Below are 27,993 nucleotides of genomic sequence, written 5' to 3' on the forward strand. Positions count from 1 at the left end.
TGTAAGACTCCACCTTACCATTTCAGACTGTCTTGGATCATTCGATATAGTAAAAAATGACAAAAAGAGAGTAGAATGTGCAGAAAAGGTAGGGTTTTACCTCGTTTTTCGTGTATGAGGTCTAAAACACTACAGGACCCCTCCTTACCATTTTAGTATGTCCCTAATTGCCGGTAATGGTCAAAATGAAAAGAAAAAAAAAAAGAGTAGAAACGCTTGAAATGAAAAGTAAAGGCTAGAGAGAGGTAACTAGGGTTTGCCAATCCTAGTTTCAGCCATCAGTCGAAATGGCTAGCAACACTATAAATTGTCAACGGAACAGCAAACAACAAATCAAAAGATTTCTTTCCTTTTATCAGCCCACATTTATTTCCTTATATTTCAATTCATTATTTGTACAATTAGCAGCATATATTTAGTTTACATTTATAGGGCTTGACAGATTATAGTTTACTTGGATAGGGCTAGAATCATGCTAGATCTTATTTACTTTCCATGTATAGCATTCTTGTAAAGTCTATATATAATATACAGAACTCAAGGCCAATTCATTCGGCCATTCACAAAATATTTGACATGGTATCAGAGCCAGCTGACTGCTAGGTTTTTTCTCCCCTTTGATTTTTTTGTCTTCTCGGTTTCGTGGCTGTTGTGGTTTTGTTTTCTCTTCTGGAATTTTTCTCTGTTCTTTCGGTACTTCTGTGGCTATGTGGCTGTCGGCACAGCAGGTTTCTGGGTTGCCATTTATTCCTCCAATTTATGTCCCTGTGATTCTTGGCAAGCAGGCAACAGTTTTCTATTGCTGTTTGTGACTTTCGGCAAGCAGGCACAGCAGGTTTCTGGTTTGCCACTTATTTCTTCAGTTTCTGTTGCTGTTTGTGACTCTCGGCAAGCAGGCTTGTGACTTTCGGCAAGCAGGCACAGCAGGTTTCTGCTTTGCCACTTATTAATCCAGTTTCTGTTGCTGTTTGTGACTCTCGTCAAGCAGGCAACAGCTTTCTGTTGCTGTTTCTGGCACTTATCTTCTCAGCACAACAGGTTTTTGGTTCAAGATTTAATTTTTAGTGCAGTTTTTGGGTTCAAGATTTAATTTTTTAGTACAGGGAGGTTGTTCTTGGTTTTTCTTTGTACCTGCATTGTTTAGTTTGGGCTTCAAGATTTTCTGGTGGCCTGTTTCTTTCGGCATAGTCTGTTTTTTTTGGGCTTCTTGATTTTCTCCATTATTTAGCATGGACTCCGCACCTGTATGTGCCAAGTATACGGGCAACAATTATTCTACGTGGGCTTTTCAGTTTGAACTTTTCCTAAAGGGAAAAGATCTTTGGGGTCATATTGATGGCACTGATTGTACACGTAATCTTGATAAATCCAAGGAGTCCGCAGCTTGTCCTTCATAGGCTGTGCTTGATGCTCGGATTATGTCTTGGCTTCTTGGCTCGGTTGAGCCACATATTTTCTCCAACTTGCGACCTTATCGCACTGCTTAATCCATGTGGACTTATTTAAAAACAATATATCATCAAGATAACGGTGCCTGTCTTTTCAGTTTGAGCATGCGATTGCCATGTTTTAACATGGCAATCGTTCCATCCAAGACTATTATTCGGGGTTTCTGAATCTTGGCTCGATTGAGCCACATATTTTCCCCAACTTGCAACCTTATTGCACCGCTCAATCCATGTGGACTTATTTAAAAACAATATATCATCAAGATAACGGTGCCTGTCTTTTCAGTTAGAGCATGCGATTGCCATGTTTCAACATGACAATTGTTCCATCCAAGACTATTATTCGGGGTTTCTGAATCTTTGGAATGAATATTCTGATTTAGTTACTGCGGATGTTCCTGTGGCTTCTTTTCCCATTATTCAACGTTTTCATGAGACTAGTCGTAGTGATCAGTTTCTTATGAAACTCAGCCCCAAGTATGAATCTGTTAGCTCGTCTCTGCTAAATCGCTTTCCTGTTCCTTCTTTGGACGTTTTTTTGGTGAGTTACTTCCTGAAGAAGAACGTCTTAGTACTCAAGTTACTCTAGCACAATCTCATGGTAGTTTCGGTTCTGTCCCTGTGGCTTATGCTGCTCAACGACAAGGACCGCTTGCACATTCTAGCACTTTGCAGTGTTTTTGCTGCAAAGAATTTGGACATATCGCTACTAATTGTTCCAAGAAATTCTGCTCTTATTGCAAGAAGAAGGGTCACATTATCAAAGAATGTCGTATGCGCCCGCATAATCGTCAGGCCCAGGCATCCAGTGTACCCCCCACAGTGACTTTTGCGGCCCTTGGCTCTTCTTCAGGTGACTTCTCTGTTCCTGCACCTTCTCTAGCAAATTACTGCACACTCGAAATGGTGCAACAGATGCTAATTTTGGCATTATCAGCAATAGGGCTCCAAGGCATGGTTTTAAATAGCGGCCGTTACGTAGCGTAACGGCCAATAGGTAACGGAAATTGAAGGCTCCGAAACCGATACGAGCCGATAATGCGGTTTGGAAAAAAATTCACAGCCGTAATAGCTGTTACGGAGACGTAACGGCTGTTACCCCAATGTTACACTTCGTGACGGTCCATTACGGACCATTACATGGCCGACAGCTTGCATAAATCTGAATCCCAAAAGGCTTTCTGCTGCAACGCTGCTTTCCCCCTCTCCTAACCAGCCATCTGCCATTCAATCTAAGTCTAACATTCAAAGAGCAAACTGGAAAGTAAAAAACTTACCTTGAAATTTTGTTGGCCAAAGCAATAAGAAGGCTTCACTTCTTCGAAGCCTGAGAGTGAGTAGATCTACTCATCTTCGCAGCCTTCCAGGACTCAGGAATTGCAGACTTGCAGTTGCAGCAGCTTGGCGAGTCACCGGCGATAGGTCTGCAGCAGCTCCGCCGCCTCTGCGAGTCGCCGATAGTCCGTCGGCAGCTTCCTCCACCAGTCGTCGCACTAGCCACCAGCCAGCCCTTCGATTTCAGCTTTGGAGCTTGGAGTCATCGCTCATCGGCCGTTTGTGCTTCGCTCCTTCGAGGCTCCTCCGAGTCCCCTCCCCTCTCTCGGTCTCACTCAGACTCCCAAGCGTATGAGGGAAGCTTTAAAAATTCACTTAACACTTAACACCCACAACACTGAGTCTTAAACTTTTCATTATGTTTTTTTTTTTAAAAAAATTAATTTTGTTGTAAATTATGTTTGTTAAATTGAATTAAAAAAAAGAGTAATTTAATAGAGTAAAAAATTAGAAATCAATAATAATTATGTAAAATAAAATTTTCTTAATTTATAAATATTTTAATTGTCTTATATTTTTTGAAAGGTAATTATGAAAATCTAGTTCCATCACATATTTCCTGTTTATTAATATTTTTTAAGTTTTAAAACATCATTTTGACCTTAAATTTAAAATTAGGTAAAATAAATCTTTACATGATCTATTTTTTGTTTTTAGTTATCAAATAAAATAAAAATTGATAACTTAATAAAAAAAATTTTAACCTAATAGTTAATAAATTAATAATTCTGATTTTTACTAATTACTACTAGAATTTGTAGAAAAATTTTATTTTAATCCATATACTAAGAAAATGCTTAAAAAGTTAAATAATCAATTTGTACTGTATGGATCTCTATTATGTGATGTATATGAAAGTAGAGCAAAATTCTTTTTCACCTTTAAAATTACAATGTTAATTTCTTATAGTTATAAATGAAAATAAAATCAAGTTATAAAAAATAATGAAAATATCTTTTTAAAGATAGAGGAATATATTTTTTTGTAATTTTTTTTATTTAAATATAAAAATTTTGTTATGTTATAAATTTGTTATATTGTGTTAATGTATTTTCAACTATTTATTGATATTTGATATTAATCACTTTTTAAATTCATGTATGTGTAATGTGTATATTGAGTATTGAGTCTATTGATTCATTTTTAGTAACTTTATGACTTTAATTAATTAATTCTTATATTTCTACATCTTTTTACTCATTAAAGTAATGTAAATTATAAAAAAATATGCTTTTTTTGTAAACAGCACACTAAAATTAATATAAAAATCATAATGCCTATTAAAAAGCATTTGTAGGTTGAATGAAAGCCTTCAAAATTCATTAAAAATCATGTATTAATGGATTTCATGCATATTTTTCGATTTTGGCATGGTTGTGCATGCGTGAGAAAAAATTCACGACCGTTACGCTCGCTTCCCGTTACGTAACACTCGCGTCTCCCACGACCCGCGACACCCACGACGGTTACGCGACGTTACCCGCGACGGCGATTTCAAACCGTGCTCCAAGGTAACAATTCTACTAATCTCTAGTATGTGGACTCGAGTGCCTCTAATCACATGACGAATAATCTCACTACCTTGTGTCATGTTCAGCCCTACGCTGGTCAATCTGCTATTCAGACTGCCAATGGCAGTTCTTTGCTAGTAGCTTCTGTTGGAGATGCCTCTTCTAAGTTCACTAATGTGTTTCTTGCTCCTTAGCTTTCCACGAATCTTATTTTTGTTGGTCAATTAGTGGATAACAATTGTGATGTTAATTTTTCTGGTAATGGTTGTGTTGTGCAGGACCAGGTAATGGGGGAGCTAATCGTAGAGGGACCTAAAGTGGGGCACTTGTTTTCACTACTTTTGCCTGTTCCAGCACATTCTGCAATTTCTTCTATTAAGTCTTTTGCTTGTAATAATGTTTCAAATCTTAGTATGGTGTGGCATCATCGTTTAGGCCATCCCAATACTCAGATCTTATCTCATGTATTGAACTCTAGTTTACTTGGTAATAAAGAACGTTCTTCTTTATCTCTTGAGTGTGCCTCTTGTAAATTGCATGCTAGTAGAGCTTCTCAGTGTTTTGAGCTTATCCATAGTGATGTTTGGGGACCTTCTTCAGTTAGTGCACATGAAAAATTTAAATACTATGTGACTTTCTTTGATGATCATAGCAGATTTACTTGGGTCTACTTTCTACGCTCTAAATCTAAGGTTTTTTGTACTTTCACTGAGTTTTTAGCGTATGTTGACAATCAATTTTCTGCTTCTATTAAGACATTACGCACAAATTCTAGGGGTGAATATATGTCTACTGAGTTTCAAGAATTTTTGGCTTCTAATGGCATTATTCATCAACATTCATGTCCTGCTACTCCCCAACAGAATGGAGTAGCCGAACGGAAAAATCGTCATCTCCTAGATGTGGTTCGTACTCTCTTGCTATAATCCTCTGTTCCATCCTTGTTCTGGGTTGAGGCTCTGAAAACTACTACTTACTTGATTAATCATTTACCTTCTCAAGTTTTACTCATGGAGTCTCACTAATTCCGTTTATTTGCTAAGCAACCTAGTTACAATACCTTTGGTTGTGTATGTTTTGTTCATTTATCTCCTCATGAGCGACATAAATTATCTGCTCAATATGTTCGATGTGCATTCTTGGGATACAATGTGTGTCAAAAGGTATTTTTTTGCTATGATCTTACATTACATCGTACACGCATTTCTTGGAATGTTATTTTCTTTGAAAATCAACATTTCTTTCCTATGTCCTACGTACCCTCCTCTCCTACTTTGATTCTCCCCTCCTTTGAGGAGTAGTTCTCAGATCCTCATCAAGTTAGTTCTCGTTTTAAACCATTACGCGGCGCCCGCCCCCCCACAGTCTCTTCCGGTAGCTTATCCAATATTTGATCCTACCATGCTCCAGATGCAGTCAGTTGCAGCACCTCCAAAGCCTTTGGTACGTTGCTCTTCTCCAAAGTTTGTACCCCCTGACAAGTATGGGTTTCCCTCTTCAAGTTCTGGTAACTCTGTTTCAGCTCTTACTGCTGCATTGCCCAATTTAGATATTTCCACTTCCTACTCACACGCTGCCAAGCATGATTGTTGGCGACAAGCTATGTAGGAAGAAATTGCCGCTCTAGAGGTCAATCACACCTGGGACTTTGAGCCTTGTCCTCCCACCATTGTTCTCCTGGGTTGTAAATGGGATTACTCAGTCAAGGTCCGATCTGATGGAAGTCTGGATCCTTACAAGGCTCACCTTGTTGCACTTGGGAATAATCGGGAATATGGTGTCAATTATGAAGAGACCTTTGCTCCTACAGCTAAGATGACTACTGTTCATACGATTCTGGCTATTGCTGCTTCCAGTGAGTGGCCACTACATAAGATGGATGTCAAGAATGCTTTTCTTCACGGGGATATTAAATAGTGTATTTATATGAAGCCACCCCGAGCTTGTTTCCCTCTCCGAATTCACATGTGTGTAAGCTTCGTTGTTCTCTTTATGGTCTCAAACAAGCTCCGAGGGCCTGGTTTGATAAATTCTGCACCATCTTTATTTCAATTTTCATTCAAGTAGAGCAAGTATGACACTTCATTGTTTCTTCGGAAATTAGACATGGGTATTGTTGTTTTGTGGTTTATGTTGATGATATTGTGATTACTGGTTCCGATTCTACTTTACTTGCTCAACTCAAGACTCATCTCTCAGCGTCCTTTCATATGAAAGATCTTGGGTCTCTCACATATTTTCTTGGCCTTGAGGTGAATCGTAGTCCCTTGGGTATTTCACTCAATCAACATAAGTATGCTAGTGACTTGGTGGCCACAACTAGCCTTCAAAAGGGTATTTCGGTTGATACTCCCATGCAATTAAATGTCAAGCTTCGCAAAGAGGACGGTGACTTACTTGCCAATCCTAGTTTATACCGGAAGTTGGTGGGTAGTCTTGTCTATCTCACCATTACTAAACTAGACATTTCTTTTGTTGTACAACAAGTCAGCTAGTTTCTTCAGACTCCTCGTCATCTTCATTTGACTGCTGTCCGTAGGATCATATGCTATGTTCAAGGCACTTCTGCCCGTGGTTTATTCTTCCCTGCAGGCAATTCTACTCGCCTTGCTGCGTATAGCGATGCTGATTGGGCTGGTTGTGCGGATACACGTCGCTCCATCACCGGTTGGTGTGTGTTCTTAGGTGATGCATTGATCTCTTGGAAGAGTAAGAAACAAGACAAAGTTTCTAAGTCATTGACGGAATCCGAATACAGGGCGATGTCTCTTGCTTGTTCCGAAATTATTTGGCTTCGAGGTTTGCTTGCTGAGCTAGATTTTTCTGAGACCGATCCTACACCTCTACATGCCGATAATACGAGTGCTATCTAGATCACGGCCAATCCTATCTATCATGAGCCCACAAAGCATATTGAAGTCAATTGTCACTCTATCCGTGAAGCATTTGACGCTCGTGTTATCACCCTTCCACACATAACCACTGAATTACAAATTGCGGATATCTTCATCAAGGCTCTCACTCGTCATCGACATTGCTTCCTAAGTAGCAAATTGATGCTTGTTGATCAACCTGCATCAATTTGAGGGGGGCTGTCAACGGAACAGCAAACAGCAAAGCAAAAGATTTCTTTCCTTACTTTAGCCTAGGTTAAGACCAACAATTGATGTCAAGCCTTAACAAAAGCTTGCCAAACTTCAGTCTCCATTAATTTGTGATTGTAAATCAATACATAGTAGCAGTTAGATTACACATATTGAACCTAGTTTGACTTCCAGCTACTAATGGTGCAAAATATTTTAAAAAATCTGCCATTGTGTTTGTCTTAAAAAATCAATCTTAATAATATCTTTTTAAATTCTATACAAATTTGGGAGCTCAGAATGTATTTGGGGTGACACAAACTTAGGTTCAGTAACACTCCTTTTTATTTAGTGTTTATTGAAAAATCAACTTGGAGACTCTTAACATGAATGGAACACCTCAAATGAGATTCTTCAGGAATTTCACATTAACTCAAATAACCCAGAAGAGGGATGTTTTGAACAGATTTCATTCATTAAGGAAAATATACAAGAAGGAGCAAAGAAATCCTCTTAAGAAGAAAAGATATCAAAGGTAAAAAGAATACTATAAAAATAAGATGGTCATCCAGTCAAGCTGTATGTCCAAAAAGCACACCCCTGTTAAAGCAGCCTGCTACAAAATCCCATTGCACGGCCAAGCCATCTTTCCCACAAAGATATGAGCATCCTGTTCAAGCCAAATACCCCACAAAAATGCAAAAAGCCCACACCCTCCAAAGCTGAACTACACTTCCCCTACAAGAACTTGTAAAGGGAAAAAACAAATCCTCCACCAATTATGAACAAAGCAAGCTCCCTTTATAAGTTCCAAACAGCTACTATTTTATTATCAATTAAGCCATGAGTAACAGCAATTCAAAGGGGGGCTTGCATTTTAACTTAATCCACACAATCTCCACTATGGACACTATCCATCATTATTATTATACTTGACTAATCATTTTTGTTGGATAGAAAACGCACAGATATTTCATAATAGAGGGAAGAAAGTATAAAGAGGAGAATTGGACATTCTCCCAAGGAAAAAAGGAACCGTAAAGGACTAGGATGGAAAAAATACCTTCCAATCTCAATGAACACTCGAAAGGGGCACCACTTTAAAAACAGCCTGCTGTAAGAGACTAGAGAGAAGCCAAGTACTGAATCGACTAGAGAGAAGCCAAGTACTGAATCCTCCCGTAGCAAAGTACAAGTAATCTTCTTCCACAAAAAAAATATGAGCATCCCTTTCCATCCAAATTACCCATAAAACAGGAAAGATCCCACAAGTCCATGAAACCAAGCCATCTTCACTCTTCCTAAATTCTGTAAAGAAACATGTATTAAATCATCCACCAAAACCGAGAAAACTCAATGCTCCCCAAAAACACCAAACACCTTATTCCAAATGCCCCAAAAGAAAGAGCAATACAAAATATATGCGATGGAGATTTTGAGCTATCTGAACACACAAAACAAACATCCTGAGATGTTGCTTTAAAGGTCTCCTACTCTACAGCAGATTGTTGGTGCTAACCCCAACCAACAAAATAAAAGCCTTTATCTTATAGGGACTTTAGCTTTCCAGAGAAAAAGATAAAGGGGAAAGGACTTTCAAGGTTCTGGTCAAATACTCAAAAGAAAGATTTAGGAGAGTAGACTCCTGAAGAATGAGAGGATATAATTTTGTTTAGCTGTTTTCCTTTTGTAATTGCAGGATATCTTGTTCTCCTAGGTTTTTATTTTCTTTGTTGTACTTCCTTCTTCCTTCAGTATAATTTTTTATTTATATAAAAAATAAAGAATAAAGGACCCCTGAAGAATCCAAATCCCTAACCTGAGTATCTCTTCAAGTGAGACAACCACCCCCCCCCCCCCCCCAAAAAAACTTATACCAACAAAGAAGATCGTTCCGTCACCTCCCTATCATCTAGTAACTTATGAAAGTGGAAATCCCAAGAAGTAGTGGACCCATGTAAGGAAGTAATGACACTATTATACACCAAGGAGAGATGATACAAACGAGGAGAAGAAATGAGAAGTGCATAATTCCCTGCCTAAGTGTCTTCCCCAAAATGGATCCAAGACCCATTGCCCACAACCTCAAATATTGGGAACAAACAGAGAATAGATTTGAGCAACGCACTTCCATGGGCTCTTCCTATGACATCTTAGTCCCAAATTAGTATCCCATCCATTAGAATGCAAGCCAATTTTACTTTTTATAAATGTATGCCAATTGGATTTCTTGTTGAAAGGAAAATGTTGCAGCCATTTTCCCAATAAGGCAGTGTTTTTGTACCAATTTTCCAAGACCCAAATCTCCTCCACCTTAGATCTATAGACAATCTCCAATAACAAGATGATCCCTCTTCTCCCTTGCCCTGATCAGAGGAAATCTCTTTCTCAATTTTTCTAGCTAAACATGGACAAATAATAAAGAGGGATACTAGAAAGACAAGCCTGAATGAGGGTGATTTGACTACTTAGAGAAAACAGGGCACCCTTTGAAACATCCTTAGATGCCCTCTCCACCAGTGGATCATAAAACCCAACAGACCTAGGATTACCCCCAAAAGAAACACCTAAATAAGTTAAAGGCCACTCTAGGATACAGCATCCAGCTAATGAGGCTATTCCAAAGATCTAGCATTACTAGGATTAACGGTAACAATTCCACTCTTTCTCAGAATTAATTTGAAACCTGAAACCTTCTCAAAAGGGTGGAGAATTGTGAGAAAGAAAAATATAGTATCATCTAAATTTAAGATGAGACACAATCACCCCCTCATTATACACCCCAATCCCTATCAAATAATCTCTATCTACTATAAGTCAAATCAAGGCATCAACAATAAGAACAAACAAAAAAGGAGATAGAGGATCCCCTTGCCTAACACTTCTACACTCCTTAGGTTCACCATTGATAATGACAGAATAGAAAGCATTAAAATAAACACCCCCTCATTCACCCCCTCTGCCTCTCCCTGAACCCCTTTGTGAAAAAGATTTTGTACAAGAAATTACAACTAACCCAATCATGAGCCTTTTCATAGTCCAATTTAAATGTGATCCCGTTCTTTTTTCCTTCTCGAAAGGATGAAGAATTGTGAGAAAGAAAAATATAGTATCATCTAAATTCAAGATGAGACACAACCAGCCCCTCACTATACACCCCAATCCCTCTCAAAAAATATCTATCTACTATAAGTCTACTCAACGCGTCAACAACAAGAACAGACAAAAAAGAAGATAGGAGATCCCCTTGCCTAGAACTTCTCCACTCCTTAGGTTCACCTTTGGTAATGACTGAGTAGAAAGCATTAGATAAATACCCTCTCATCCACCCACTCTGCCTCTCTTTGAAACCCTTTGTGGAAAAGATTTTGGAGAAGAAATTACAATTAACCCAATCATGAGCCTTCTCAAAATCTAATTTAAATGTGATCCCCTTCTTTTTCCTCCTAAGAACATCCTCTACTTCTTTATTTTCCACCACAATAGCATCCACAATCTGCGGTCTCCCATCAAAAGCTTCAAACATTAATGACTGTCAAATTAACCAAACAATCAAATACAATTTTAACAAATTGTATTTAAGTCTTAACCGTACGTCTCAAATTTTTGTGGGATACCTCAATGTCAAGTAGTACACAGATTTCAATAGTATCTATTATCACTGCACTAAAAACACAAATATTAACATTGCTGTTTTTTTTTTTTTTTTGGCCTGGGGGGGTTATGATGCCTTGGAACTGACGATATAAGATTGTAATTGAGCTTTCAATTTGTCCATCCAGAAGGAAGAATGACAAGATTCTTTACTTTGCCTAACCATTATGCGATGTCCATAAATTCAGGTTTTCTGAGAAAAAAAAAATGATGTTTTAACACGTTCTGCTAATATGCAAATGCCAATTATGGAATTTTAAACTGTTCTTTATGCTTTCTAGTTGGACTAAGTTTTCGCTTTCCCGATGAAATAGGCCCTTGAAAAAGCAAATTCTGAATCATCTGATTCTCTGGATGGGTTATTTAGTGACATTAAAGATGAAACCAGTCCTCCAGAGTTCACAGCAGAAAGTCATCCAGAAGAGGTAATCAGCTGTGCTTCTGTCTTGGCAACAAAAAATTTCGACCTTTTGTATGATAATTAGTTTATGTGCCCAGAAGTAAAACCTGTCCAGGTTAATAGTGTGTCAATTAGTTGCCTTATGTTTGATTATCTTAACTGAAGCTAGACTGGAAGGTTCAGGACCTGAAAAGACGATTCTTTTTCTACTGTATTTCGCTGATTTTATGGTTCCCTTTATAATATGTTTATTTTTTTACCTGCTGTTATCCTATAGAACTATATACATTGCATGTGACATTCTTATCATGTTCAATGTAGTTGAAACTTCTATTCCCATCAACACAGCTTTTATTCCCAGGGATTTGTGCCTACATCAACCAGTAGGATGGGAGGGGATACTATGGTGCCCAGACCCCAGAGTAGCTTACTTTCTTGCCCTCTGTTATAAATAGTGTACAAGCCTAGAAGGGCAGCTATAGAATGGTTATGGTTGGGTTCAATCAGAATGGTGTTCAAGTTTTTGTTGTGCTCAGCTCATTATGAAATATTTTATGAAATTAATTATTTCCTAAAGGTGTTATTGATGTTTGAGGGTGGGTCTTAGATCAACAATAAGGTTACTGCTTTGTGATTGGTTGGTCACGGGTGAAATAAGCCTTTCTGCATAAAAGTAGGGGTAAGGCTATGTACACTATGACGACCCTTCCCTTACCCTCACAAAGCGGGGAGTCTTGTGCCCCTGGGACACCCTTTTTTTAGTGTTATTGATGTTTGTTGTGATTTGTGACTTACTATCAAATATGTGCTAGAGTATGGTTTTCTGATGTTTGTTTTCAAGTAATAGTAGCTAAGAATTGCTCGTATATGAAATAGGCTCTCAAAAAGACTGAATCATCCAATTCTTTGGATGCCTTGTTTGGTGACAAGAAGGACGGGAGCAGCACTCAAAAATTTGTAGCCGATGTTCATCCAAAAGAGGTAACTTGATTTGTTCTGTTTATTGACATGGATGTGAACTAGGATAAAGTGGAAGTTTTTGTTTGATTAAATGACAATTTAGTAGCATTATTGTAGTTATCATATTTGATATCAAGCACAGTTTGGTGCTATGTCAAGGAGAGCTGATATATTGTCATAAAATTTGTTGTTTCCTTATTTTCTACGGACTGTGGTACGTAATTTAGTGACATGGCATGATAAGCATAGACGAAAAATGCTGCTAATGTTGGTTTCAGCTTCTTGGTCATGAATTCACAACTTCGCATTTTTATTTTGAAAAATCTAGTCAATGAATCAATTTCTATTCCCTCCCTAGGATGTAAAGATTAAAATGTCTTTATTGTCTGATGTCTAAAATACTGTAGTTAGAAACTTTTGGGAATGGTTAACACAACATGTTGAATAGAAAATCAAGTAGTTGAGAGAGAGAGAGAAAGAGAGAGAGAGAGAGATTATTAGGCTTTGGGATACCTTAAGTTGCATGTGATTTGGTATACCTTTTAATCTTGGCAGGAACCTGACGTTTATAATCAACGTAATGGTGACAAACGAGCATCTTTGTTGATGATGAATTTCTCTGTTGGTGAAGTCAAGTTTGCAATGGATAAACTTGGTAGGTAAATATTTTCTTACATTTTCAGTTTCTTAAATCATTTTTTGTTGAATGGATTTCATTTCTTTGTAACTTATAGAATTATGAATTTTATCAATATATATATATATGTATGTATGTATGTATGTATGTATGTGTGTGTGTGTGTGTGTGTGTGTGTGTGTGTGTGTGTGTGTGTGTGTGTGTGTGTGTGTGTGTGTGTGTATATATATATATTTGTGTGTGTGTGTGTGTGTGTGTATATATATATATATATTTGTGTGTGTGTGTGTGTGTATGTGTTTGTAGGTGTTATGAATTCTTGCAATTATTTACCGTTACACTTTGTCAATGTTTATAATGTTGAACTTGTAACTTAGACGTAGATCTTGAAGTTGCTTACATACTGCAGCAAATTAGATGCAAGGCTCTTACTGACAGTCTAACACAATATTTAGTATCATGCAAAAGCTGGATCAATGGGATCCAAACTTGTTCAATGGGTAGGAAGATCTCAAGATCCTACCATAAATCAGTGATCAAACAACTATTTTAAGAGAGCGCACACACTCTCTCTCTCTCTCTCATCCCTGTCCTTTTTCCTAACAAACCCGACAAAAGAAATTGCCAAAAAATCCTCCACTCTCTGTAGAAACCTAACACACTCCAAAAAACAAGAAGTCTTATGTCCCACTAAGTGGGATTGACTATATAAATCATTTTTTGTCACTTCACACGATCAAGGGCATTTTCCTCAACTAACTTAAGAGTTGTTAAATCCTTCCTCACAAGCTCATTCCAAGTTTTCTTAGGTCTACCCTTACCTCTTCTAGTACCATGAACAACAACTAGCTCACTCCTCCTCATTGGTGCACTACTTGACCTTCATTTCAAATGCTCAAACCATCTACGCTGCCCTTCCCTTATCTTGTCTTCTACTAGTGCTATTCCCAGCTTGTTGGGAATATGTTCATTCATTCCTTAATTTATCGGTCTCCTAATCTGCAACAAGTTATTGGTATTGATTTTATTATGCACAACCAACCAGATAAAAGCCTCGATTTTGGGGCGAGGACTTTGGGCCTCCAAATAGATCTGTAGTGATGAAAAGAAGAATCAGAACTAGTGAAAAAGTAATAGAACTATTTGCAAGGATACGCCCCCAAAGGTTCGAAGGACCAAGACCAACTATCCGCTTCCTAAGAAACTCGATAGTTATTCAACAAAACTAACAAAGAGTATAACTCTTCCATTTGCCTATCATTAAGGGCCTCGAAAATTTGAAAATTCCACGAAGGCAAAGGACCACCGGGATCAACAATGAAAGAAGAAATGATATCATCTTTCCTTGAGATCAGACAAAAGAGACAAGGAAAAGAGGTGGACAAAACCACATTCCCCAACCAAAAGTATTTCTAGAAATGAAAAATACAACCCCTATGCAACAAGAACTTAGTATGGGGAATAAGGAGGGGATAAATATGAGAGATAACTTCCTATGAACTTTCTGAAGAACATCTAAATCCCAAATTGCTATACCCACCATTCTCATCTAGGCCAAATTTGCTTTTAACAACTCTATGCCACAGGGAAGAAACCTCTAGGGGAATCGTAAAGCCATTGACCAAGAAAGCAATGTTTTTAGACTCCAAATTTCCAAGACCTTAAACCTCTTCTCGTTTAGACCTACACACTACCTCCCTAATCACCAAATGAACCCTAAAACCCCTACCCCTAACCATAGGAAATCCCATGATTTTCTCAATCTTGCTAGCATCCCCTCAGGAATCTTAAAAATAGAGAGAAATTGCAACAGGATACAAGAAAGACAAGCTTGAATGAGAGTAATTCTACCACCGAGAGAAAAAAGAGCACCCTTCCACCTATCTAAATGCTTAGGCACCCTCTCCACAACCAAATTCCAAAAGCTAATAGATCAAGGATGCCCCCCCCCCCCACCCAACCCAAAGGCACCCTAAATAGGGTGATGTTCATTCCATCACATCGCACTCTACCTTCAAAGACAGATCCCCAACACTCATCAGATACATTACTAGCAGCATGCCCCTCTACCTAATGTTAATCTTAAGCCCAGAAACCCAACAAAAGTATGGAGAAGAGCCAAAATATTCCAAAAGGAAGACTCACGGTCCTCTAGAAAAAAAAAAAATAGTATCATCGGCAGCAAATTAATGGTTTGTAACAATCAACCCCCCCCCCCCCCCCGGTCTCCATATCCAGACCTTTCACTAAATCTCTATCCACTACTCTATCAACCAACCTACTCAAAACCTCTGCCTCTAAAACAAACTAAAACGGGGAAAGAGGGTCGCCTTGTCTAATCCCCGTTGAAGCACTAAACCAATATTTTAGGCTCACCATTTACTAAAATGGAATAATTCACATGCGCATGTGTTCAGAGTTTAGGTTTCAACTAAGGGACCACACAAGACCTCTAAAGCTACCACTGAGCTAGGTCGACAAACTTTTCCCCCTGCCAAGACAAGGAAAAGACCCTCCTTCAAAGATAGCTCCCTAACAAACTCATCAGACACATTAATAGTAGCAATCCCCCTCTTCCTCATGTTAATCTTAAGCCCAGAAACCAAATAAAAAATATGGAGAAGACTCAAAATATTCCAAAAAGAAGGCTCATGATCCTCTGAAAAAAGATAGTATCATCAGAAAATAGAAGGTTTGGAACCATCAACCCCCCATATCCAGACCTTTCACTGAACCCCTATCCGCTACTCTATCAACCAACCTACTCAAAACATCAGCCACTATAACAAACAAGAACAAGGAAAGAGAGTCACCTTGTGTAATCCCCCTTGAAGCACTAAACCAAGATTTAGGCTCACTGTTCACTAAAATGGGATAGCTCACATGTGCATGTGTTCAGGGCTTAGGTTTCAACTAAGGGGCCACACAAGATCTCTAAAGCTGCCGCTGAGCTGGGTTGACAAACTATTCCCGTCCCCAAGAGAAAAAACCGAAGTCTTGCTCTAGAGCAGAGAGCTTCGAGCCTTTGATCAACTCCCCTCCTACCAATACAAGGAAAAGACCTTGCCTTAGAAGACAGATCCGTAGTACACTCATCAGACACATTAATAGCAGCAATCCCCCTCTTCCTTGTGTTAATCTTGAGCCCAGAAACCCAACAAAAATATGGAGAAGACCCAAAATATTCCAAAAAGAAGGCCCATGATCCTCTGGAAAAATATAGTATCATCGGCAAATTGAAGGTTTTGAACCATCAACCGCTGCCTCCCCATACCCAGGGCTTTCACTCAATCCCTATCCGCTACTCTATCAACCAACCTACTCAAAACCACAGCCACTAAAACAAACAAAAACGGGGAAAGGGAAATAGGGTCACCTTGTCTAATCCCCCTTGAAGCACTAAACCAAGATTTAGGCTTACCATTCACTAAAATGGAATATCTCACATCCTCATGTGTTCAGGGTTTAGGCTTCAATTAAGGGACCACACAAGATCTCTAAAGCTGCTGCTGAGCTGGGTTGACAAACTTTACCCGTCTCCAAGAGAAAAAACCAAGGTCCTGCTCTACAGCAGAATGATTCGAGCCTTTGATCAACTTCCCTCCTAAAAAGACAAGGAAAGGTCCCATCCCTCGCAGGAGCTAGGAAATTGATTCCCTCAGAGGTAGTGTGCTCCTGCCTCCAATGCAGCCACTCCTTCTGCTTCACCCTTAGCTGTGTGCAGAGGACTCTCATGTACTTGAAGGGACTTACAAACTAGTCAGTGGGGAAGACAAGTGAAGACATGCTCAGGAGAGATAATACAAGCATTTGGCAACATCTGGAATTAGTTCCATGCATCCTCTTTTTGCCAAGGACCTTGGAGAGTCCAGTTCAACTTGTGAGGTTGTTCTTTCAGGCTGCATGAGCTGCTCTTGCAAAAGTAGACAAGGCTTTGGAGGCTTGTTCAGTATTTGGGGCCTTTGGGCCCTTGTTGGTTGAGAAAGAGTGAAGGAGTTGGGCTGTATAGCAGGTCCATTAGGAATGTCCTGAGAGGGGGAGAAAGGGCCGAATAAATTTTCTCCATTAACTGAACTTGAAGAGCTCAAATCTAGCCTGGCCAAAGTTCAGTGGAACATCTAAAAGCATTGGGGCCTATGGGATCTTAGCCCAGAGCTTTAGAAATTCTGATCGTTAGGGGTCACCTGTCTCTATAAGCCTGGTAAATTGAGGGGCTAAAAGGGCTGGGTATTGACTCTCTCTGTTTCAAGGAATAGGTGATCTCTGATTGGGTTGGCCTTGAGATGAAGATGATTAGTGAGACTATTGGCATGCCCTTCAAAGGCTTTGAAGAAAAAGTCATGAGCCTTCTTGAAGAAAGAGAAAACAAACAAACAAACAAATAAACAAGTAGAAAGGAACTTCATTAAAGCATTCCAATCCTGCTTAAAAGTTATTAAAAATAAATCTTATGCGTATTAAAAATATGCATGTTTGTGTTATATTACAGAATTATCATTAACACGTGGAATTTACATTATAATGAAGGTAATTGCATATCTTAAAATAACCAAGGGAGATAAAGTAGCTATGTCAAGGAAGGATTTTGCAATTTACCCTTCAAGTTTTATGGTACTAGACAAATGAACGTGTAAGTTGCATCAAAATATGCATGCTTGTGACCATGTCCACTTGTGTAAACACTGGGAAATAACCATCATTCAAGCCATGACTGTTATAGGAAAACCATACTGTGAAGTGTGAATGCCAAATTAAATTGTGGTACCACCTATTCCCCGCCTTCATTTTCCTATTTTCACTTGAAAGACAAGTGATTGTTCATTTTGGCTTTGACTTAAGCTGTCTATGGTTCGATTATGGAACTATGGAAATATTTTTTGGTTTTTCTGACATTATGTTTGACCTCTCTCTGTCTCTGTTTCTGTGTGCTCACGCATGCATATGTGTGCTTGCATGCACATGTATTTATACACATGCTTTGCTCAAAATTTTACAATATGTTGTTGCATTTCAGGGGAGGATGCTTCAGTTAATGAGCTGGTAGATTTCATAATTGCTGCTCAAATAGCTAAAAGCTCTGAAAAGGATGCTGGCAATCCTGACTCTAGAGAAAAGAACGAGGTCTTTAATGATTTTTTTATCAAATTTTCATTGAGTTGATCTCATTTTTAGGATGGTATAGACATATTTGCTGTAGCTGGGTTAAGCTATAAGTTTCCAGGCCTAACCTGAACTTATTATGGAAATATGTCATGGAGTTCTTTTGCTTATTCTATTGAAATGTGATACTGCTATAGTAGTTGGAATTTTTTATGCTTTCTTGAGTTTCTATTGAACCCCTGAAATTCTTAGATTATGGTAGAACATTTTCTGTTAGAATACATATTAAGTTATTGAAAAGAGACAAATACAGCCTTATGCTTGGAGCCAATGGCACAGATAATTGTCTAGTTTATTAGTATTACTGAAAGGGGCAGATTTTGGTGTCCTTAAGCCTGACTAGATTAGTAGGACACTCAACAGCATCTATAAACCAAGATGCACGATTTTTTTTGAAATAAACAGTTATGTTGTTCAATATCATGTTGGCTAATTTAGTGTCAAACTTGAATGTGCCATTATCTTATTTTTCACTGTTACTTACAGAGTTTTTTCTCAATGTATATGTCATATATCATAAGGACAGCATCTTGTTCTAATTGACCTATGAATTACCAGGATGATAATAATGAAGCCTTGTTTGGGACTATGGAAAAGACCCTTCGTCTGCTCGAAATGGGCTTTTCTGAGAATGAAATCTCAGCAGCTATTGAAAAGTTCGGTGAGTATCGTAAGTTGTAATCATACTTATGTGGAAGTCAAATTAGCTAACAGGTTATAACTTGGCATCTTGATCATCCACTCTTACATTTATTTGTCTGTTTCCTGCACTGCTTTTTCCATCTCTTGTTTTTTTTGGCCTGATGGAAGTATTTGCTGAAATTATGCACATAATTGATTTCAAGAAACGATGTTTCCAGAAGTTTCTAGCTGTCATATTTTGGTCAATTTGACCAGGTTGATTTTTTTTCCCTGATAGAAAACGAAGAGATTTCATTAAAGAGGAAAGAATGTACAAAGGAGAATAAGACATCGTTCTATGGGAAAAAAGAAATAAATCCGTCTTCCAATAGTGCTGAAGATCCAAAAAGGGCACCCCTTTAAAACAGCCTGGTGCAAATGACGTGAACACAAGCCAAGTACTGAATCCTTTCCATAGAAAAGTACCAGTGATCTTCTTCCCTGAGGAAACATGAGCTTTCCATTTTATCCAAATTCCCGATAAAACTGTAAAAGACCCCCCACCCCAGGTCCACAAAACCAAATCATCTACTCTTCCCAAACCCTTTAAATATCACCATAGTCACCCCAAAAACAGAAAACAACTAATTCCAAATCCCTGAAAAGAAAGAGCAATGCAAAAATAGGCGTGATTTTGTGATGCAGATTCTGAGCTACCCAAATATGACAAACAAACATCTGGAGATGGTGCCTTCAAAGGCCTCCTACTCTGCAACAGATCTCTTTAAAGAACAACGAACAAATAAAAGCCTTTATTTTAGAGGAGAATTTAGCTTTCCACATAGAACAATGAAAAGGACTGACCAGGTTGATTTTGCTTTCAATAGCTTTGGAAGCACAGAATCAGGCCATTGTCTTTGTCCTTGTTACTGGTTACTTTAATTATTTAGTACTATTGCTGTGTTAATAAGCTTGATTTAGTGCATAAGGATGTTATGTACTTGGTTTGTATTGTAAATAGAGGGGTTACCTGCTTTTGTGATTAGGTCTTCCAATATGAACAAAGCTCTTAGCATGGTATCGGAGCAGGTTCTCGAGATGTAAACACTAAGCACCACAGCTACCACAAGCCCTGAACCCTATAATCTATGTATATCTGCCACTGTAGCAGGCTCATGTACACCACCATAGCCTGAAACAGCTCCACCAATTACTGGAAAACACAGCAGTTGCTGGAAAATTTCTGGACAAGATTGCCAGCTCAGAACCATTGTAATCCCTTGAGATTTTGAAAAACCACAGACATCATGGTTGCCCACAGACATCAGCAATCTGTAGCCTTCCAAAATCCTACAGCCAGAAGCCCAGCCATGCGCCCTCATGCACTTGCCAAAGCTTGACAAGCTCAACTGCACATGCCCGTGCACAAGGCTTTCTTAAGACTTGCTTTTTGTCTGATTTGTTTCCACATCTTGAATCCATATATGAACCATAGTTTCAAGTTATGGGTCATGGATTTTGGCCCAAAGATTGAACCTTTTCAAATTTTCACTTATGGCACTTGCAGTGCTCTATCTGTGTGTTTGCAATTGTTGTTTTCTGGGGTTGGTATGGAGTCCATGGACATCAAAAGTATGTTTTCCTCATCAGTCACCACATATCCTGTCCCTTCTTGTTCAGCCATTGGCAAACAACGTGCTATATCTGCCTTTGAGGAGTATTTAAGGTTCTTGCAGTATCAGGCATCCCAAATCCCAACAAGAATCTCATCATATTGCATCTTTTGCTCAAAAAGGTAATCCTACTTACTGCATTCATCCAAAATGTTCAAATTTTCACTCGTGGCACTTGCAGTGCTGTATCAGTGTGTTTGCAATTGTTGTTTTCTGGGGTTGGTATGGAGTCCATGGGCATCAAAAGTATTTTTTCCTCATCATTCACCACATATCCTGTCCCTTCTTGTTCAGCCATTGGCAAACAACGTGCTACATCTGCCTCTGAGGAGTATTCAAGGTTCTTGCAGTATCAGGCATCCCAACCCAACAAGAATCTCATCATATTGCATCTTTTGGTCAAAAAGGTAATCCAACTTACTGCATTCATCCAATATGTTCCAACTAATCCTGGGCCATTGATTCTACTGCATCTTTTGCTCAAAAAGGTAATCCTACTTACTGCATTCATCCAATATGTTCAAATTTTCACTCGTGGCACTTGCAGTGCTGTATCAGTGTGTTTGCAATTGTTGTTTTCTGGGGTTGGTATAGAGTCCATGGACATCAAAAGTATGTTTTCCTCATCATTTCACCACATATCCTGTCCCTTCTTGTTCAGCCATTGGCAAACAATGTGCTACATCTGCCTCTGAGGAGTATTCAAGGTTCTTGCAGTATCAGGCATCCCAAGTCCCAACAAGAATCTCATCATATTGCATCTTTTGGTCAAAAAGGTAATCCTACTTACTGCATTCATCCAATATGTTCCAACTAATCCTGGACCATTGATTCTACTGCCATTCACCATGTGACAAGTGTAGCCAACTTTTTTTCTGCCCTAAGTAGTCTCGAAACCTACCTCAAGACCCTTGCTGATGGGTCCATTGCTACAATTAAGGGGATTCAAAGAGTAAATCCTACTCCATCAATCTATCCTCTTCCATTTTGTATATTCCAAAATCCCCATTCAATCTCATATTTGTTGGCAAGTTTACAAGATTGCTAAATTATTCAAGAGACGAAGAAGATGATTGGCACAGGATGTGAGGGTGGTGGTATTTAATTTACTACTTTTAGTAGCATTCTCCTCCTATTTTGGCATTGCTGCTGCTACACCATCTCAAATCCATTATTCCCTTGGTCATCTTTCTTTAGACAATGTAAAACAAGTAGTTCCTACTTTGAGTTCTATGTCTAATATTGAGTCTGAGTATTGTCAAGGAAAAAACCATTGAGTGCCCTTTACTTCACAAGTCAACAAACGAGTAGTCATCCCTTTTCTTGTTAGCTATTCCAATGTTTGGGGTCCTAGTATTAGGATGACTTGGCTCCATTTAATGAAAGATTCCGAGTTGTTTAATATCTTGTGCCTTCTATATTCAAATAAGGACTTAGAGTGATGTATATGATATTTTATAGTGATAATGCTAGGATTACTTCAGTACCCAATTCTCTATCCATATGACTAACTATGCTATGATCTGTCAATCATCTTGTGCCCACACTCCATGACAAATAAAGTCACAAAGAGGAAATGTAGGCATATTCAAAGTCACTCATACCCCTAGTTTTAAAAATCAATGTGTAACTATTGTTACTTAATGGTATCAATGGATTCCAAGATCATTACAAGGCGATATTTTGGAGGTCCTTCGATTCACAACCACAACGATTGGGGTATTGGCCATTAAGTACAGGTCAATGCACTATCAAGATATAAGTGACTAAAATAGGTTTTTGATTCCTTTTCTTTTCACATTTCTCCCTTTTTTCCCTTTATTGAAGCTTCGAATCTCAATTTTAAGTTGGTTTATTCTAGTTAGTAGTTTCTTTATGAAAAAATTCATTTTGGAGTTTATTTTCTTTTAATAATTACCGACCAATAAATCCAAGAAAGATTTACACGAAAACACACCCGAGGAATCCAACAACCAAGAACGACTATCATCCTTGGACGACATCCTATAGTTGTTCAACATGACCAACAAAGAAGATAATTCAATAGTTTCCCTATCATTCAAGGCTCTTCTAAAACGAAAATCCCAAGAAGGTGGAGTACCGTATGAATCTACAATAAAATAAGAAATGGGATCATTTTTCCTTAAGCTCAAATGGAATAAATGAGGAAAAGAGGTGGCCAGAACAACGTTCCCCAACCATATATCTTTCCAAAAATGAATGTTGCAACCCTTACCCATCACAAGTTTGGTGTGGGGAATAAAGAGAGGATAAATCTAGGAAATAGCTTTACACAAGCTCTCCAAAGAACATTTAGAACCTAAATTAGTATCCCACCCATTCCCATCAAGTCCAAATTTACTTTTGATAGCTTTATGCCACGAAGAGGAGGGAACTGCCAAAGCCATTTAGCCAAAAGAGTTGTTTTCTTGGACACCAAATTTCCAAGACCTAAACCACTCTCTTTCTTAGTCCTACAGCTCAGTTCCCAATTCACTAAGTGGTCCTTAAAACCCCCTACCCTTGACCACGAAAAATATCTCATAATTCTCTCAATCTTACTAGCAACTCCCATTGGGATTTTTAAAATAGTTAGAAAATACAACGGAATACTAGAAGGACAAGCCTAAATTGGAGTAATCCTCCCTCCTAGAGAAAAAAGGGCTCCCTTCCACCCGTACCACTTGACACTCCCTCCACCACCGGATTCCAAAAATTAGCTACTCTAGGATTGATTGCCTCCCAAAGGAACCCCTAAATAGGAAATTGGCCACCCCAACTCTGCACACCCAACTTCCAAGGCTAGTTCCCTAACAATATCAATGGGCACGTTAATATCCACAATTCCACTCTTTCCATACTAATCTTCAACCCCAATACCAAGATTTAGGCTCATCATTCACTATCACCGCAAAATTCACATTACACATACACCCTTTCATCCATTTACACCATCTTTCTCCAAATCCCCCTACTAAAATCTTATCCAAAAAATTCCAACTTCCTCTATCATAAGCTTTTTCAAAATCCAACTTAACGACAAGCCCCTTCTTTCTTCTCTTAAAATCCTCAACAATTTTGTTCACGATAGATTTTTTTTTTGTTTTTATTACACTTGTTTGGAGAGGAAAAAAATACGTTTTCTATGCATTTTTTCCTTGTTTAATAGATGAGCAGTTTATATTTTATTTTTAGATAATAAAAGTCCCATTAAAGACTAAAAAATTACAAAAGATGGCATTCTATATTTTATATTTCTTTATCTTTATGATTTCTTAGTTTTAAGTTCACTTTATAATTAATAAATCAGTGAAAAGTAGCACATGCATGTCTCTTGCCAATAGCAACTAAAGCAACCAAGATGACATCCAATACTTGTAACATATGTTATATTTATATTGCTTTTAATTCATGGATGTTGTGTCATTACCCATTACATAATGTCTGCAATGATTGTGACCACCGTTATGCAGACCATTATTGTCTTTTTAAAAACATAACATTAAACATAACATACTTTATTGCATGAAATCAATGTTCTCAAAGTCTTTTGGAGTGTTGTTGAGCTCATTACCTACTCGCTCATGTATAAATGTGATCCTTTGTCCTTGGTGGTAAATACCATATTCAATTCTCTTCCCAAAGGCTCTTCTGTTCTACAACAACAACAACAAACAACAAAACTAAGCCTTAGTTCCACTAAGCGGGGAAAGGCTCTTTTGTTCTCTCTTCCCAAAAGGCTTTTATTGAGTAACTGTCATTTTTCTTTAGCGGAGGACAGACAATCTTGGTTTTTGATTCCTTTAGGGGTTTACTCATGCAAATCTTTTTTGTGATTTTTTGAATAGGTCTAATTAGTGATTTAAAAGGCGTAGTTGAGGCGCACCTTGAGGCAATTTGAGCCTAAAACGCCCTAAGGTGTAAATGGAAATGCGTAATTCCACAAAGGCGTACGCATCGAGTGTAAAGGCTCGCCTTTTTACGCCTCAAATGTCAAGGCGTACGCTTTTGGGATTCTTGGTTTAAAACATAAATTAAAAAATCCAGAACCCAGAACGCACCTAAAACCCTATTTTCCCTCTCTCTCCCGCGAAGCTTCTCCTCTACTCTCTCAACGAAGCCTCAATGAAGCCTCTGCTCTCTCTTCGAAGCCTCCAGTCTTCTCCTCTCTCGACGATTCCTCTAGACGAACCTTCAGATCTCTCGATGAAGCCTCCAATCTTCTCCGACGAGTCGATGAAGCTTCCGCAGCTTTCCTCCAACTCATTCTCCCTCTCCGACGACTCGACGAAGCTTCCATAGCTTTCCTCCAGCGCCTTTTCCCTCTCTAATGATTCCTTCAAGCTTCTCGTGTCTCTCCAACGAGTCGTGGACCTTTCCAATTTGATCTGCCTCTGTTCATTTAGTTTTATATTCTTAGAAATTAGTGGATGACTTTAATTGGCTTTTTCTATTCTTTTGGATGATGCTTTAATTTGGATTTTTCTATTCTTTTGATAATGCGGCTCATGTTTATTTTTTAATATGTATTATTTGTGTTTGTTATCTAAAATTGGATAATATTTAAAAATTATTTTTTATTTTTTTCTCCATTATTTTAAAATTTCTCATTTTTTTACTATATATAAATTGATTTTATTTATTAATTATTTAAAAAAATATAGTTCCAAAATGCTTACGCCTCAACGCCTTGAGGCTTATGCCTCACCTCAAGGAGGGTAAAACACCTCGCCTTACGCCTTCGCCTTTTAAAACACTAGGTCTAATTTATATTTTCCTCTTTATAGTTCCATTTGAAAGGCCAAAACCCTTCTCAAATTAAGGCTTTTATTTGGTTGGTTGTGCTTGATAGAATTAATAGCAATAACTTACTGCAGGTTAGGAGACCTTTGAAGGTTATATCTCTAGACATATCTGTTCTCTACTTTAGTTGTGTTGAGATTTTGATTAAATTAATGACCTAAATTGAAGATAGGTCTCTCCTCTATTCATGATACAAATCAAATACATTCTAATGACCATTCATTCTAATGACCATTATACCCTTACTAACTCTCACTAATTAACATATTAACACAATAATAATACTAAAAGACAACTGCAAGAGCAGGAGAATGTGTGCTAAAGGATGAAGGACATGAGAATAAACATCGGCAAATGATGGCAACTCTGCACTACTAAGTATCTGGGATGGGACTGCCTTGAATTCAGGTCTTAAGCCCACTAGAACTCAGTTGTATAGGTTGCACAATGCTAAGCTCCTCATGAATATGTTTCATCTCTACAAAATAATCTGCAATGCTCCTATCTCCCTGGTCTAACTGAAAGTACTTCTAGGATAAATCATATGTATGTGTAATGTTGCTAGAGTATAGAAGTTTGGAATAATCCCAAATATCCTTGCACGTATCCAGATGCAAGCACATCCATGCAGTCTAGGGCTCCATCAAATTCCTCAAGAGGGAAACAATCAAGGCGTCTTCCTAAATCCACACTTCTTTTCTCTTCTCATCAGAAGGATTAGATTGGAGCAAGTGGTCATATTTTCCTAATCCTGCTCAATAAACCCAAACAACCTTAGACCATTGAACATAATTCTTTTCGTCCAAATTTTCAGTTACTATCTGTGGCAATGATGAAGGAAACATGTTTTTAGAATTCATAGACTCCATCCCAACACTCACAAACCAGTAGCCACGCCAATGTCAAACATGGACAATCAAAACTAATCAAGACAACCACAAACAATGTGAAGCACTGAAACAACCACGGACAAGGTGAACCACTTATAAACTGATATAGCACTGCCACAGCCTCACAAATCAATTTACGAACACTGCCACTGCTCAAAGAAACTCATGGAAAAGCCTTTACGAACACTGAACAACAACTAACGGATTACCACAAGCACATGATCAAAAAAGGTTGGATAAACAACAACAACAACAACAAAACCAAGCCTTAGTCCCACTAAGTGGGGTCGGCTATATGAACCCTTTTCCGCCAATTTATGCGATCATAGACCATTTCTTTTAATAGATTCAAAGATATTAAATCCTTACTCACTATCTCCTCCCAAGTTATTTTAGGTCTACCCCTACCCCTTCTACTACCCCCCACAGTAACTAAGTCACTCTTCCTCACAGATGCACTATAAGGCCTACGTTGCAAGTGTCCATACCATCTGAGTCGTCCTTCCCTTATCTTATCTTCTATAGGAGCTACACCTAACTTACCACAAATATGTTCATTCCTTAATTTATCTTTCAATGTTATACCACTCATCCATCTAAGCATCCTCATCTCGGCAACTTTTACTTTTTGGATATTATATTTCTTCGTCGCCCAACATTCTGATCCATATAGCATAGCTGGTCTTATAGCTGTCCTATAAAACTTCCCTTTCAATTTTAAGGGTATTCTACTATCACATAGAACACTTGAAGAACTTCTCCATTTTACCCAACCTGCTTTAACTCTATGCATTACATCATCTTCAATTTCTCCTTCAGCTTGCATAATAGATCTAAGGTATCGAAATCTACAAGTGCTATTTATTTCTTCATCATCAAGATCAAAAAAGGTTGGATCTTTGAGCAAAAAAACATGCCCAATAGCTTGATAATATGGTCTAGGGATGGAATCAGAACATGGTGGAGGAAAAAAAAAACAGAAACAGGTGGTTGGAATCTCTCTCACGCAGTGGCGCATGGGATCAGGACTGTCGGCAGTCTGCCAGCGCGTGGCAGCACATGGGACACTTTCCAGCGATGGTTTTATGTGGGTTAGGTTTTAGAGAGTTCTATTTTTGGCTATATGGTTGGTTTTGTGACATAATGAAGGGTTGAGGTGGATTTGAGAAAGGCAGCGACAGTAAGGTGTTTTCCAGCGATGGCCAAGTGTGATAGGGTTTAGGTTGGATCTTGCTTTGATACCATGTTGAGATTTTGATAAAATGAATGACTAACTTGAAGATAAGTCTCTCCCTATATATATAATACAAATCAAATGCATTTTAATGATCATTATACCCTTACTAACTCTCACTAATTAACATACTAACACTTAATAATAATGCTAGAAGACTAAAATAACATTTAGCAAATTGTTCAAAATCGCCATCACATTTGTTCATTCATTGTGACTATGCTTGGAGTGTTTGGGAATAAGTTATTTGGTATTTTAGGCAAATGTTGGGTGAGTTCCAAGACAGTGGAGGATTTTTGGCAGTGTCTTTTTTGCTGGGTTTGGCAGGAAAAAGGAAAGGGCAGCACTCTGGAAATGTGCTTTTTTGCAGTCTTTTGATGGTTGTGGATGGAGTGTAACACGCACATTTTTCTGGGGAAGAAGTCCTCTTAGTTGCTGGTTTGGGATCCTCTTTGGTGTGTGGGACATGGAAATTTTAAGGGGGTGAGCTTTTCTGATATTCAGTGTGATTGGAATTATGTGTTGGAGTGTTAGTTCGTGCTGTTTTTTCTTTCTTTTGTTTTCTAGTCTTTAGGTTGTTTCTT

The 27,993-nt window shown here is 38.3% G+C and overlaps 1 protein-coding gene across 11 annotated transcripts in view; it reads left to right on the forward strand.

Annotated features, from left to right (window-relative positions):
* LOC131151696 (probable inactive DNA (cytosine-5)-methyltransferase DRM3) overlaps positions 1–27,993 on the forward strand; it is a 52,636-nt gene that overhangs the window by 19,965 nt on the left and 4,678 nt on the right. For all 11 annotated transcript variants that reach the window (XM_058103054.1, XM_058103055.1, XM_058103051.1 and 8 more), the window contains 5 exons: positions 11,346–11,456; positions 12,308–12,412; positions 12,947–13,046; positions 18,043–18,149; positions 18,747–18,849. In XM_058103054.1, coding sequence (XP_057959037.1) covers positions 11,346–11,456; positions 12,308–12,412; positions 12,947–13,046; positions 18,043–18,149; positions 18,747–18,849 — 526 coding nt within the window. The remainder of the gene's footprint in view (positions 1–11,345; positions 11,457–12,307; positions 12,413–12,946; positions 13,047–18,042; positions 18,150–18,746; positions 18,850–27,993) is intronic.

This window comes from Malania oleifera, chromosome 3 (assembly GCF_029873635.1).
Source record: "Malania oleifera isolate guangnan ecotype guangnan chromosome 3, ASM2987363v1, whole genome shotgun sequence".
NCBI classification, from domain to species: Eukaryota; Viridiplantae; Streptophyta; class Magnoliopsida; order Santalales; family Ximeniaceae; genus Malania; species Malania oleifera.